The sequence below is a fragment of the Peromyscus californicus genome, unplaced genomic scaffold (genome assembly GCF_007827085.1).
Source record: "Peromyscus californicus insignis strain IS unplaced genomic scaffold, ASM782708v3 Scaffold_14__1_contigs__length_90479793_seg_2, whole genome shotgun sequence".
NCBI classification, from domain to species: Eukaryota; Metazoa; Chordata; class Mammalia; order Rodentia; family Cricetidae; genus Peromyscus; species Peromyscus californicus.
Window position 1 is genome coordinate 79,942,663 of NW_026294436.1, and position 13,064 is coordinate 79,955,726.

General features: G+C 42.7%; 1 protein-coding gene across 2 annotated transcripts in view; it reads left to right on the forward strand.

The window, feature by feature from the left end:
- Cd34 (CD34 molecule) overlaps positions 1–13,064 on the forward strand; it is a 22,587-nt gene continuing 9,523 nt past the window's right edge. Inside the window, exons 1-4 of one of the 2 annotated variants that reach the window (XM_052738106.1) lie at positions 1–350; positions 9,605–9,772; positions 10,410–10,672; positions 12,075–12,155. In XM_052738106.1, coding sequence (XP_052594066.1) covers positions 272–350; positions 9,605–9,772; positions 10,410–10,672; positions 12,075–12,155 — 591 coding nt within the window. In that variant the 5' untranslated portion in view covers positions 1–271. The remainder of the gene's footprint in view (positions 351–9,604; positions 9,773–10,409; positions 10,673–12,074; positions 12,156–13,064) is intronic. The other variant, XM_052738107.1, reaches the window with a different exon arrangement.

A 13,064-nucleotide genomic window follows, 5' to 3' on the forward strand; every position in this document is an offset into this window, starting at 1 on the left:
GCAACCTTCCAAGTCATCTGTCTGCAGCCCCAATCTTATGGCGCAGGTCCTGGGCCTCTGAGTTGACCGGGAACTCACGTTGGCAGCAGCCAAAGAGAGGGGCCGGCTCCGCCAAGACACAACAGGGAGGGGATAAGCCAGCATCCCCCACCCTCTCCGGACAGGCAACAGGGGAGGAGAGCTAGTATCCCCCACCCCTGCGCAGGGCGGAGGAGCGCGTCCCGCGCCCGGCGCCTCCTGCACCGACGCATCTCCGGAGCAGTGCTCGAGAATGCAGGTCCACAGGGACGCGCACGCGGGGCTCCTGCTGCCATGGGGATGGGTGGCTCTCTGCCTGATGAGTCTGCTGCGTGAGTATTTACCGCTGAGGGCCAGGCTATGGGTGGGGAGGAGGGAAGACCCCCGCTGTTGACCTCACCTGGGAATCCTTTGCTGGAGCTAGGTGTGAGCTTACTCTGATAATGCTGGGAGATGCCTGCTCCTCATTGAGTGGCTGAAGGTGCAAAGCTCAAAGTTGGAGCTAGAATGAGGATGGAAGGAAGGAAAAGTTCTGTAACTGTCCTTGATTTAGAAAGCAAGGGCCCAGAGTGGGGCCCAGGGAAGGGTTCAGGCACCCTTTGTTCCTAGGACATGGACATAAAGAATTTATGAGGGTAGCCAATTCCAATGAGGGCCAGGAGACCCTCAAGGAGCACTGAGGGACGTTAGTGGAGGAGTTTGTAATAAAGAACAAGCGGAGAAAAGGAACATTTTTTAAATTTAAGATTAGAAAGCTAAACTGGAGTCGCCCCTGCAGATACCACGCAGATGCTAGTGGGAAGGTGCTTTGATGTACACACCAAGTCCTTCTGCTTACCAGTCTTCATCCTGCACAAACCCACACTCATTACTCTTTGGAATGTTCTTGCCCTGCTTTCCTTCAGATTCTAAAGCTAGTCGGCAGGCAAAGCAGACACCTCCTGCTGCCCACACATACTCGTACTTATTAAGCTCTTCCTCTTTGGTTGGCAAAAAAAAAATTAGTATTCACTCAGTCTATAGCAAATTATATTGCATTGGAGGGTGCTGTTCATCCCACCTCATGTTCTTAGAAGTTTTCAATGTTGGGATTTATTCATTTTGCTTCTAGCCCCTTGGGGCTCCTAAATCCCCATCGTATATCTTAAAGGTCACTCACCATGGCTGCGCAGAGTGACCTGGATCTGCCCACAAGGCCTCTTTGTCCCCAGTCTCCTGTACTATTGTCTTTGGGTCCACCTCAAAGAGAGCTGGCTGAGGAGAAGTTGAATTAGGTTCTGGATTCACCTGATTGACAGCTCTGGACATACCCTTTTAGATGGGGTAAAACTTGCTGAAGACTGAAATGCCCAGAATAATGCTATACTGTGCCTTCATAACACAGGTGGATGACCATGGGCTGGAGTTCTCATTAGATGCTCTCTTGGTTACTCAGCTCAGCAGTGATCCAAGCTGGGGTGGAGTGCTGCTTTTTATTTCCTCAGCTGGCCCATGTCAACCATGTCTTGAGCTGAAGGAAGGGGTGGCGGTGAAGAGCATAAAAACCTCTGCAAACCTTGGACTAATACGCTGAGGATATCAGTGTCTCAGCTTTGGGGTAAAGGGCAGGGCAGGGGCCACCATTTCCAACCCAGCCAGACTTCATGGGTCAGTCAAGGCTTTGTACTTTTTCCAAGAACTTCCTAGGGTTTGTGTTGAAGTTCTTTTGTTTGTCAATACTGTTGTTTTCTGTCCTGGGATACATTGTGGAATAAATTAAACCAATGACTGTATGTAATTTAAAGTACCCACAGTGGACAACAGCAAAAATTCAGTGCTGCTATTACTGGAAAATTTGGTTTTGAATGGGAATTCATGCTGAAGAGATAGATTTCCTCTGTCCTTGAGAGAAGCTAGTATAAACACCTACTAGCCAACCACAAGTGTCACTTTTCAGGGGCAAGAGAGATAAGTGACCAGAGTCTAGGTTGTGGCTGGGGACTACCAGTCAACACTTTCATGCACCAGCTGAACTAGAAGCCTTTCAGGTAACTAAGGACCCTTTTCACCTGGGTATCCTTCCTTAAGGCCTGTGTTACCCCTTACCCCAACAACCTGGGTACCCTTCCTTAAGGCCTGTGTTACCCCTTACCCCAACAACCTGGGTATCCTTCTTTAAGGCCTGTGTTACCCTGTTCCCCAACACTACCTTCAGTTCCTATTCACATTCCTTTTCTTCCTTTGGATCCTTAGAGTCTGCTGACCCCACACCTATATCCTGCCTGGGGCTACATGTAAAAGGGGGTGGGGGGAAGCGAAAAAACTTTTATCAGATATTTTCCAGAAGGGAAAGGCCTTCACCCTTTGCTCCCTGCTACATGGTGAGAAGGAGTAAGAGTTTAGGGACTGCTGAGTAATTCAGTGATCTGAGTGCTCCTCTTTGGAGGGTCAAACCAGGCTTCACAACCTTTGCAAATACACTTTTTCATCAGCCTGCGGGCTGATAAGCAGGCAAGGGCCTAGGCCTCTTTCTCTTATCCCTTTGGCCCCACCCCTTGGGCCTGTTCATTGTGTTGCCCTTATTGCTTTTCTTTCCTGAGTGGTCTTTGTCTCCAAAAGCCCTAGGCAAGAAGTGCCAAACTGCAGCAGATAAAGTTAGCCACAGAGTCCTAGAAAAACAAGCAAAAAAGAGCAGGCTCCACTGTCGGTGATCTGCCTGATTTTCTCTGGCTTTGTGCTTGAGGACCTGGGCTTACTCTCAGGGTTCCCCAGCTCCAGGCTCCAATACTTGGACTTCCCTCTCTCATTGACTTTGGTTCATCTAACTAAATGTCCTGTAATGTGGCAAACTAAAAATGGGAAGGCATGGAAAAAACACAAATTTGTCTCTAAAAGAAATGTTCACAGTGGCCAGGGTAGAATTTACATATGGGGGGGGGGCTTTGACGTTTCTAATGATAATATTTTCTTATGTTGGCTAAGAAATAAAAGCAGACTGTCTTTAAATTTGCTCTTGGGGTCCTGGCTGTACTATAGGGAGAATGGTACATGCATCTTGGGGTGGAGTGGGGTAGCGATCCAAACAAACTGGGAGGCCTGGCAAGGTACACTTCCCTGGACCTACACTTGGGAAAGGCAGGGAATGAATCATTTCCCTAATGATGCAAAGGAAAGGGCCTCCTGGCTTAACTGGGAAGTCTGCTACTTCCTGGAGTGGAAAATAAAAGTGAGCCTCTTAGAGAAGTGGTATCCCTAGGTAGTTTGCTCCATTGCTTAAGAAAATGTGTACATGGGTCTTTGGGTAAGAAATCTTAGAACCCTAGACAAGCTCTGAATGTCCAAAGGCAGGCAGGAGGCAGGGTGGCTAAGTGGGAAGTAGAGTCTTGTGTTGGGGTGGTCTAAGAGAAAAAAGGCAGAAGGACTCCAGAGCCCAAGGTGAGCGCAAAGGTGAGTTTCTGCAGAGTTGGAGGACTTATAGGAGATTTCTTACAGAATAGCTTCATTAGCACAGCATTGACTTAACATTTCAAGGTTGTGTCACTATTTCTTCTGACTGCTCTATAATTTATTCCATGCTTTCAAACCTCTGGCAAAAACTGCCCAAGTAGACCAGGTTTGTTGGAGAAGGACTCAGAGAGACTAAGGAAATGGTTCTTGGCTGGCTGACCTGTAGAAGTGACAGTAGTGATCAGAGCAAGGCACTGAGCTGGCACCCAGGAGTGAGTGGCACCAGAAAAGTGAAAGAAAGGCAAGTGGGAGAAACATAGGCCTCTTGGGGATCCAGAGAAGTGGAGGCATGAAGACAAGCTACTTGACAATAATGGGGAAACCGCAATGTAGTGTGGATGCTCATGCCAGTTCATGCTGACACCTCTGCCTTGCCTCTGAAGCTGAGGAAAGCTTCTGTCAAGCCCTTTGTTCTAGTCCAACAATGGCTCAGACTCAGGGTGCATGGCAGGTGTGAAGGGACCCTAATAAGATTTTCTGAATATTCACTTACCTCCTAATGAGCTCATCCCATTAAAGCTATCTGCATTAAGTTCGTTTCCTGTATCGCTGTGAAATTAGCCTTTCTCTGACTTAAAATCATTGTCCTATTTCTGTTCTTTGGATTGTCCCAGGATGAATCCAGTCTTCATGAAAATCCCTAAAGACCTGTCTAGTCAGCCCCTCTCCTAGAGAGATTTGTGTAAATCACAGAGCTGCTAAGGCCTAAGGGTGGAAAAGAATCAAATGATCCCTTATTTTGTATTTTTTTCAGGACTTAGTGAGATCCTTTGCATGTCCTTTGTGCTTAAGGGAAAAATGCATATACTATGAAAGTGATATTAGTCTACAAGAGGGTTATTTACAAACTTTTCCTATGAAGGGCAAAATAGAAAGCATCTCAGGCTTGGGATCTGGATGTGGCTTCTGATGCATACAACACTTTGTCTTACTTTATGACACTTGAAAATGTAGATGACATGCTTGACTGACTGGCTGACCACATGCTATCAACCCCAATGCAGAATTTGTCCTAGGAGCCATAGTTTGCCAACTCCTGATCTGAGTGAAATCAGGTCTTTAGCAATGTGACTTGGATTGTAGAATTTTCCTCATTATATGGAGAAACTGGATGTCTTTAGCACAGTCACTCCCTAATTTAATAAATTTCCTCTTTATACAGAGCATTAGGGGTAAAAGTGCTTGCCATGCAAGTTTGAAGACCTGCGTTTGATCCCCAGAACCCAGATAATAGGAGAGAAATGACTGCAAGTTGTCCTCTGACCTCTGTGTGTGCTGTGGTATATCCTTGCCTGCCCTCACACCTCCCTCTCTTTCCCTTCCTCTCTCCCTCCCTCCTCTCTCTCTCTCTCTCTCTCTCTCTCTCTCTCTCTCTCTCTCTCTCTCTCTCTTTCTCTCTCTCTCTCTCTCTCTAACACACACAATAATAATCATGATAAATAATAATAAACCATAGAGCATCAGAATAAGACTAGAAAGGTGTAGGTGGTGTGAGCAGTACAGCTCAACCCAGTTGCTTATCCTAATGCCCCAGGATCTGCCAAGCATCCTGAGTAAAACACACATATGTAAAAAAAGGTCTTGACATTCAAGAAATTTATAACTTAAGTGAGGTGACAGTTAAACCTCTCCTGAGGAAGCAACTTGTGTGACTTTATGCCAGATGAGTGATAGAGATAAGTACTGATCTGGAAAAGCAGAAGGAAGGGCCTTTTCATGATAGTCATGGACCAGACAGTCTGGCTGCTTTGTATCTCCTTACTTTCTTTGTTTCTCAGAACAACCACAGGCAGGGCCTGCTTTGATCCCATTTTACTGGAGAAGTTTGAAAGTTGCAATGGCCACGGAGCCACACAGCTAGAACACAGGAGAGAAGCCCCTACAGCATCTATCTGCAAGGCATGGCCTCTTTGTCTCTGGGTAGTTCTGCCTTCAAATCAGTGGTTCAATGGCTCACCTCTTAGGGAGTGACTTTACCTCAGATATATCCAGAAAGGCTGGACATCTAGGGGCTGGCTGAGGATGTGATCAGAAAACAGCATCAGGAAAAAACTAAAACTAGCTTGGTGTGGTGGTATACACCAGCAATCTCAGCACTCAGAAGTCAAAGGCAGAGAGAGCAGGAGTTCAATGCTGTCCTTAGCTAAAGTGAGTTACATAAAGTGTGATTTAGCCTGGGCTATATGACACCTTATCTAAAACAAACAAACACACAAACACCCCCCAAAACTCTAAAACTAAGGATATCTGAAAAAATTAGACCAAGAATGTATGGAAACTTGGTTATTTGGGTAATAACTTATTGAATATCTTAGAATATGTTACCTTTTTACAAAAACTGAATCTCCAGTTTACTAATGTTAAGTAGAATTTTTTTAAACGTATTGCACATGCCTCTGATTCTTCATAATATCCCCTACTCTAAAGACTTTAAGCTTTTGTGACTCAAATGGATTATGAAAATAAGGTAGTTTTGTTGCAGTCAATGGCATGATTAATACATATCAAGGTGTTTATTTCTGTTTAATGTGATTATAAATGACTCCAGACCAGTATGGGTTGGTACTTAGGTCTGATTTTAATTTAGAAATTTCAGTTTCTTAGTTTTCAGCTCTTGCATCTCCCTATTTGTTTCTAATTTTCATCTTTGACTGGAATATCAAGATTGCCAGGCTTATTATACTGTATGTGAAAATAATTGCTTCTAAGTAAGTACCTGTAAGGCCAGTGTGTGAATTTCACTATACAAATTCTTTCCGTTACATCTGTTGGTGTCTTAAGATTCTTATTTAATAACTTCCCAATAGCTTATCTCCTGTCTTGCTCTAGGTTTATTGAACAAATTGATAGAAGCTGGAAAGATGACTTAGTGGTTAAGAGTACTTGCTGTTATTGCAGAGGATGCAGGTTTGGTTCCCAGCACTCACTTGCTAGCCTACAACATCTGTAACTTAAGTTCCAGGGCATCCGACCCTTTTCTTCTGGTCCCCTTGGACATACATGTGATAGATATACATACATATCTACGAGAATAACTAATCAAGTAGAGTCTTTGAGGTGCACAGGACAGACTAGGAACTAAATTCAGGAACAGTGTTTTACTTAGTTCGGAGTTATACTATCTTTGCTGAGGGATGAGAGAAGAGCTCTTCCTCATGTCTGTGTGTAATGAAAGAAAGGTTTCCTTAGTTTTTCAGCATCTGAAAGGCTTTCAGTGAGTGTAGGCTGCTCTTATGCCTTTCTAGAATGGGAATCAGAAATTCAGAGAAAGAAGGCCAGTGTTTAATGGTTTAAGGTAGTGGATATATGTAGAAAGAGAGAACAAAGAGACACATTGCAAGTCTTAGTACAGCCTTCCTTTGTGACACGCTAGTTCTGCAAAAGAGCCTTGGAGGCTAAGGCCCAGAGATGCACTCACAGAAGTATCTGTGATGTAGTGTGTAAGTCAGGAGCAGCTCCTGACCTATGGCCATGGCATCCCCTCACCTATGCTAGTTCTTACGTAGCCCTTCACTTAGCCTTGCCTTCTGCCCCTTTTTCTTTGTCCTGTTCTATAGCCTCACAAGCTTTGCTGCTTACCCTAGGTTTGCAGCTATACATCTGAGGTTGGGTCCTCTTTTCATTTTCAAACTGTCCAAAGAGTTGGGGGGCGGGGGTGGAGATGAGACTGCTACAGCTGGAGCACATCCCCAGTGGGTCCATAGCTGGCTTGGATCCGGAGTTGATTCACTATTCTGGAACAGGCACCTCTGTCTTCAGAACTAGCAGCAGGTCTCTCTTCACATCTGGAAAAGTTCAAAAATGTTTGTCTAGATGAAGGAGGCCCCTTGGGGGAGGGGTTCAAAAGCATGACATCATCTCAGCCAGGCCCAGCTTCCTTTGGAGAAAGAGAAGGTCTGGGCCAACATAGACCAGATGGGATTCCCAGGAATTGACGTGTTTGAGTAGAACAAAGAGGGTGTGGGCAGAAAGAAGTGTTTCAAGGGGGAATTCAAAGGATATCTTAGAATGGTACATTGAGAGTGAATTCCTTTAATTCAATATCTGAATGCTACCACCACTTGACCCTACAATGAATTCATGTCTTAGGGTCAGGTTGGTGGGACCCTATCTTAAGAAGGAAATAGCTTAGGTTGGCTTCTGTATCTAAACTACACATGTCCTGTTGTCTGCAAAGGCTTTGAGGCTGTATCCAGATCCTTAACAGCTACCAGAATCAGTAAGACCCATGTCCTTTGCTGCTTGACCACACGATCTATGTTCTTTCCCTGATCAACTACTAGGTGACATAGGGTTTTCATTTCTGGAATGAAGATGGTAATATCACTTCTTTCCCTATTTACCTGGTACATAATAAGACATGATTCCTGTGCTCAATATTAATACAGTCTGCTTGTTACAGGTTAGGAAGAAGGTAGAGGTGGGAGTTGAGACCCTGACTAGCACCTTATGGAAAACATTCTTGGCCTTGGGTTGACTAGAAGCTAAAAATCTGACTTTCCTCTTGATTCTGATGACAATAGCAATCAGTCTACATTGTTGTTGACCTTGGAAAATGGAAAAAAATATAGAGCTAGATTTCAATCAGGAAAATTTAGAGATGCACTTCAGGGTGTGCTGGAAACCTTAGGAACTTTCCTTGCAGATGGTATTACAGTTGTGAACTATGGAGCCTGAGTCTATCCTGGCCAATGAACAAACATCCTGTATGTTTGAACTTCACATTGGTAACTGAGGCCAACTTATAAACTAAACAGCTTCGTCCTCATACCTTAATCATATACCTTTTCAGTCACTAAGAAAGCTAACTTTGAATTCGGAACTTTTTGGAATTCAGTCTTTATGAGGCTGATCAGGATAAGATAGGCCTTGGCCCTAGCTTACTTCCCTTCTTCCTATCCACAACTCTGGCTCCAGATCACTTCTCTTACTTTCTTCCTTCACATGACTCAGGATCATGGTGTGAAGGGTCTTGCATGTACATATAGGATACTAGTATACCCATATGCTAACCCTTCTCTCCTCAACTTGTCATTCCTGGACCTTGGGGGTACACAGTGTGGTGCTGCAGTTCACCTATAGAAGGATGAGCCATCATAGGCTAATACTGGTCTGGATGCGAACAAAGAGCCAATTTAGCAAGGTGTATAAAGAATTGTAGTCTCCAAATTGTCATCTAGAAGTAAGGGCCATCCTAGTTGGCCCATATAGGAGGTAGAAAATGCTTTGGGACCCATAAGATACAAGGTCAAGGTTCTCCTTCCTGAACTTAAGGAAATATAGAATAATGGGGGCAAGAGCATTCACAAGGTATTCAGAAAATGTATACATCAAGAATCACTCTACCTTAGTAATTTGATTTTTCTGACAACTCATGTAAAAATAGATAAACTACCTGTATTTAGGGATTATTAAACTGAGGTACACATGAATGAAAATAGATGGTCCTGGTAAAGCCAGATAAGGCTCTGTGTCTTCCTTCTATGAGACAGGATGGGAAACCAGGCCTAAGTTCTCTAGTCCCATCAAGAGTTTCAGTTTAGAACCTCCTGAAAGTCTCCAGGTTGCTCACTGCAGTTCCTCATTTAAAAGAAACAGTGAGTTCTAAGGTCTTGAACTTTGAAAAAGCAAGACTGAGAATGAAAAATTATTTAAGGGGATTTTCATAGAAAAAGTATGAATCTAGATTATTTTCAATAATTAGTGTATTGGATAGAGGTTGACCAAAAAAAGAGAAGTGTGTAATAAAAGGGAACTAGGAACATAGCCTCTCTCATATTTTCAATCCTTGTAATGTTTACATAGGTGAAATCTTGGTATTTTGCTAAATACATTACAAACATTGTGTTTTTACAGTTTTTAATTATTTGTGACATTTCTATGTTTTAGAAATGTTTCAGATATTTCCTTATGGAAAACCTAGTATAGAAAACTAGTCTGATGTCCAGGAGTATATTATTAATGTTTCCTCATTGTCAGGGGCAGCAGCAATCTTCAGGCAGATTCACCTTAAGTCAAGAAGATGAATCAGGTGTTGTCATGAGGCTCCAAGGTCAGGTTCTGACTTTTCCTTATTTCCCTGTAACCTCTGGTCTCACAGATCTAAACAACTTGACTTATGTTGCGACGGAGACTACTGCCCCAGGAATATCTCCATCAGTTCCTACAAATGAGTCCAGTGAGAAAACCACCATACCTAACATCCTTGGAAGTACCAACTCCTACTTGTTCCCTCAGGGCAGCAATGAGACCACATCAGCCATCTCAGGTAATCAGCTAGTAGAGTCTGTTCCCCCACCACAGATGGGGTCACAGAAACCAATGCTTCATGCAAGAGTACTCTTAAATAAGTTCTAAATGGCTTTCTCTATGCTGTCTACATTTGTAGGCCATATATGACAAGTGGGTCCTGAACAGGACTGATTCTTGTATTTATGCTAAGTTCAGCTGGTAAAAGAAAGGATCAGATTGGATTCCATTGATGGATGTCTCTGTTCTCCTCTAAGTGATAAAAGATGGGTCTGGGTTCAAACTATAGGTCTTTCACTTCTGTAGGATGGAATCATTTTCGATTTCAGAATTGGTGGGTACCTTGATACATTCTAGATCATGCATGTCCAGTCTGATACCTGAAGGCCTCATGCATCTCAGATTAGCTATGAATGAGATCCAACATATTTGTAAACGACAACATGTTACAATGTTAAAAGGTTAGAAACCCTTGTTTTATATTATAACTATGGTTCCAACAGCTGGCTTGAAATGAATTGGGTCAGGGTTAAGATATGAAGTAACTGTCACCTCACCAAATTCCTGTTTCTGTGCAGAAATCACAAAGTGAGATTGTGTGTTTCTGAGTGTATTGTGCAGCTACATACACACACTTATGTTTTGGTGTATTCCAGAGACAATGATCAACTTTACCGCTACCACTGGAAATACTTCAGGCTCTGGAACCACACAAGCTTTTGTGCAATCACAGACGTCCCCAGCCGTCACCCTGCCTACCACTTCAGACAATGCTTCCACTTCAGAGATGACCTGGGAGCCCAGCGTGCCATCTGTAAATGTTTCTGATTACTCACCTAATAATATCAGTTTTGAGATGACATCAACCACTGAACCATATGCATACACCTCATCTTCTATTGCCCCAATTACAATCAAGGTGGGTGAGTTGGGCCCAAAATGGCAGATTATGCCTCACTCCCTATCCCTCTGCTCATATCAGTCAATGAGATTTGGTTCATCTTGAAATCAACATGAAATCTTAGAATATGTACTTTATGTATTACTAGAAAGGCTAGACAGGAAGAAGAAAAGGAGAAGAGGGTTCACAGTCCAGTGAGAAGTCTGATCTGATCTTTGGATTTTGCATTTTGGGGAGATTCTCAGAGATCCTTCTAGTTCTCTGGTTCTTCAGAGGCACCATTTCTTTTGGGGAATATTTAGATCTGTCCCCCTGTATACTAGGGTTTCCTTCCCTAAAATGTGTAGGGCAAAGTGTTTCTGACATGGGAGAGCTTACAGAATGGCAGTAGGTCATCTGCAGAGGTGAGAACTGGACACATAGGGATTTGACCTTCTTGGCCTTGAGCCTGTGGCAGTCAATAGTTTTCAGCCTGAAGGAAGGGCAGGAATATGAAGGTCTAAGGACAGCCATGAGGGGCCTATTGTTCGTTTGTTTGTTTGTTTTTAAAGAGGTAGTAGAGACTCCTCAGGGCCAGGAGGAAAACAGGTGTCACCAACAGCTCCCTGACTACCCCTTTGTCTGTGTAACTGACTGAAGGAAAAACAAAACAAAACAAAAAAACCATTTTCTCTTAAGCATCACCCAAGCCAGGTTTCCCACAATTTTCAATAGCATCTTGCTATAAGCCAGGATAGTAACAAAAGGCTTTATTCTCTCTTTGGGAAAGTTTATGAGGTGGGAGCAAACAATGTAACTACACTGAGTACCCTTAATCTGAAAATCTTGGGTTCAGGTTTTTTATTTTGGAATATTTAATTTGATTTTAGAATATATAACATGAGATCTTGAAGATAAGAACCAAGTTAAAACATAGAACTCATCTGTGTTTCATATATACCATATGCACATAATTTAAAGGTCATTTTATATCACACTTTTCAATAATTTTATGTACTCAAAAGTGTGTAGTGTGTATTTCCCACTTGCAACATCACATCAGAAAATTTTAGATTTTCAAACATTTTATTTTCTGAACTTTTGGATTAAGGGTGCTCAATTTTTACTGCAAATCGCACTGGGCATGTCTGAAATCACAGCAACCAAAAGGCTGAAGCAGGACAATTATGAGTGGAGGCCAGCCCAGGTTACATAGCTACATAGTGAATTCTGGTCCAGTCTGAGCTATAGAGTAAGACTTTGTCTAAAAAAACAAAAGCAAAAAAAAGTAGCTAAATAAATGTAAATCCCTAGGCCTCTGAGAACTTTAAAATTTCCTTTTTCCTAAACTTTTTAAGAGAGTACCTTGACATGAAAGAGGTGGGGGGAAAATGAGGGGCAAGGGTACTTGCATATTTACTTTGTCTTTATTTTAATGTAGGGAGAAATCAAATGTTCAGGAATCCGCGAAGTGAGGTTGGCCCAGGGCATCTGCCTGGAACTAAGTGAAGCAGCTAGCTGTGTAAGTCTACCTTGACCCTATTCTTCCCATACCCACTCCAACCCCTCTGAACACCTGAAGTCGTCTTGGATTGGCCTTACTTGAGTAAGTTGTTTGGGAGCTTAGCAGAGTCAGACTATTTCTAATATTAATCCTTGGATTTGGACAAAAAGAGGCCCCATCTAGTGAGCATAAAAGGCAAAACCAATTTTAAATAAATTTTGTTATTTGATGTCAGATTTTAGTTTGTTTTTATGTTAAGAAAGTCCTGGTCATTGCCCAGATATTAACCAGCCAACTAAAATTCAAATAATTTTATTATTCACATGTAATTCTTTAATGTACACTGAATTTATTCTGGTGTTTATATTAAGTTTTTATATGACTTGGTAATATACTTCAGAGATACTTTATTTGTTCATGTTGATTATACTTTTGTCCATTTCAAATTTGTTGTGTGTAGCTTGAGTTTTCCTGCCTGGCCCACAGTCAGGACAAATCTCTCTCAGCTGCCAGTCCCACAGCCACTCAGACCCAACCAAGTAAACACAGAGACTTGTATTGGTTACAAACTGTATGGCCGTGGCAGGCTTCTTGCTAACTGTTCTTACAGCTTAAATTAATCCATTTCCATTAATCTATACCTTGCCACATGGCTCGTGGCTTCCCGGCATCTTCACATGCTGTTTCTCATCTTGGCGTCTGGCAGTGTCTCTCTGACTCAGCCTTCCACTTCCCAGCTTTATTCTCCTCCTTGTCCCGCCTACACTTCCTGCCTAGCCAATGGCCAATCAGTGCTTTATTTATTGACTAATTAGCAACACATTTGTCATACAGAACATCCCACAGCACTTCCCCCCTTTTTTTTTTCAAAAAGGAAGGTTTTAACCTTAACAAAGTAAAATTACATATAATTACATATAATTTGGG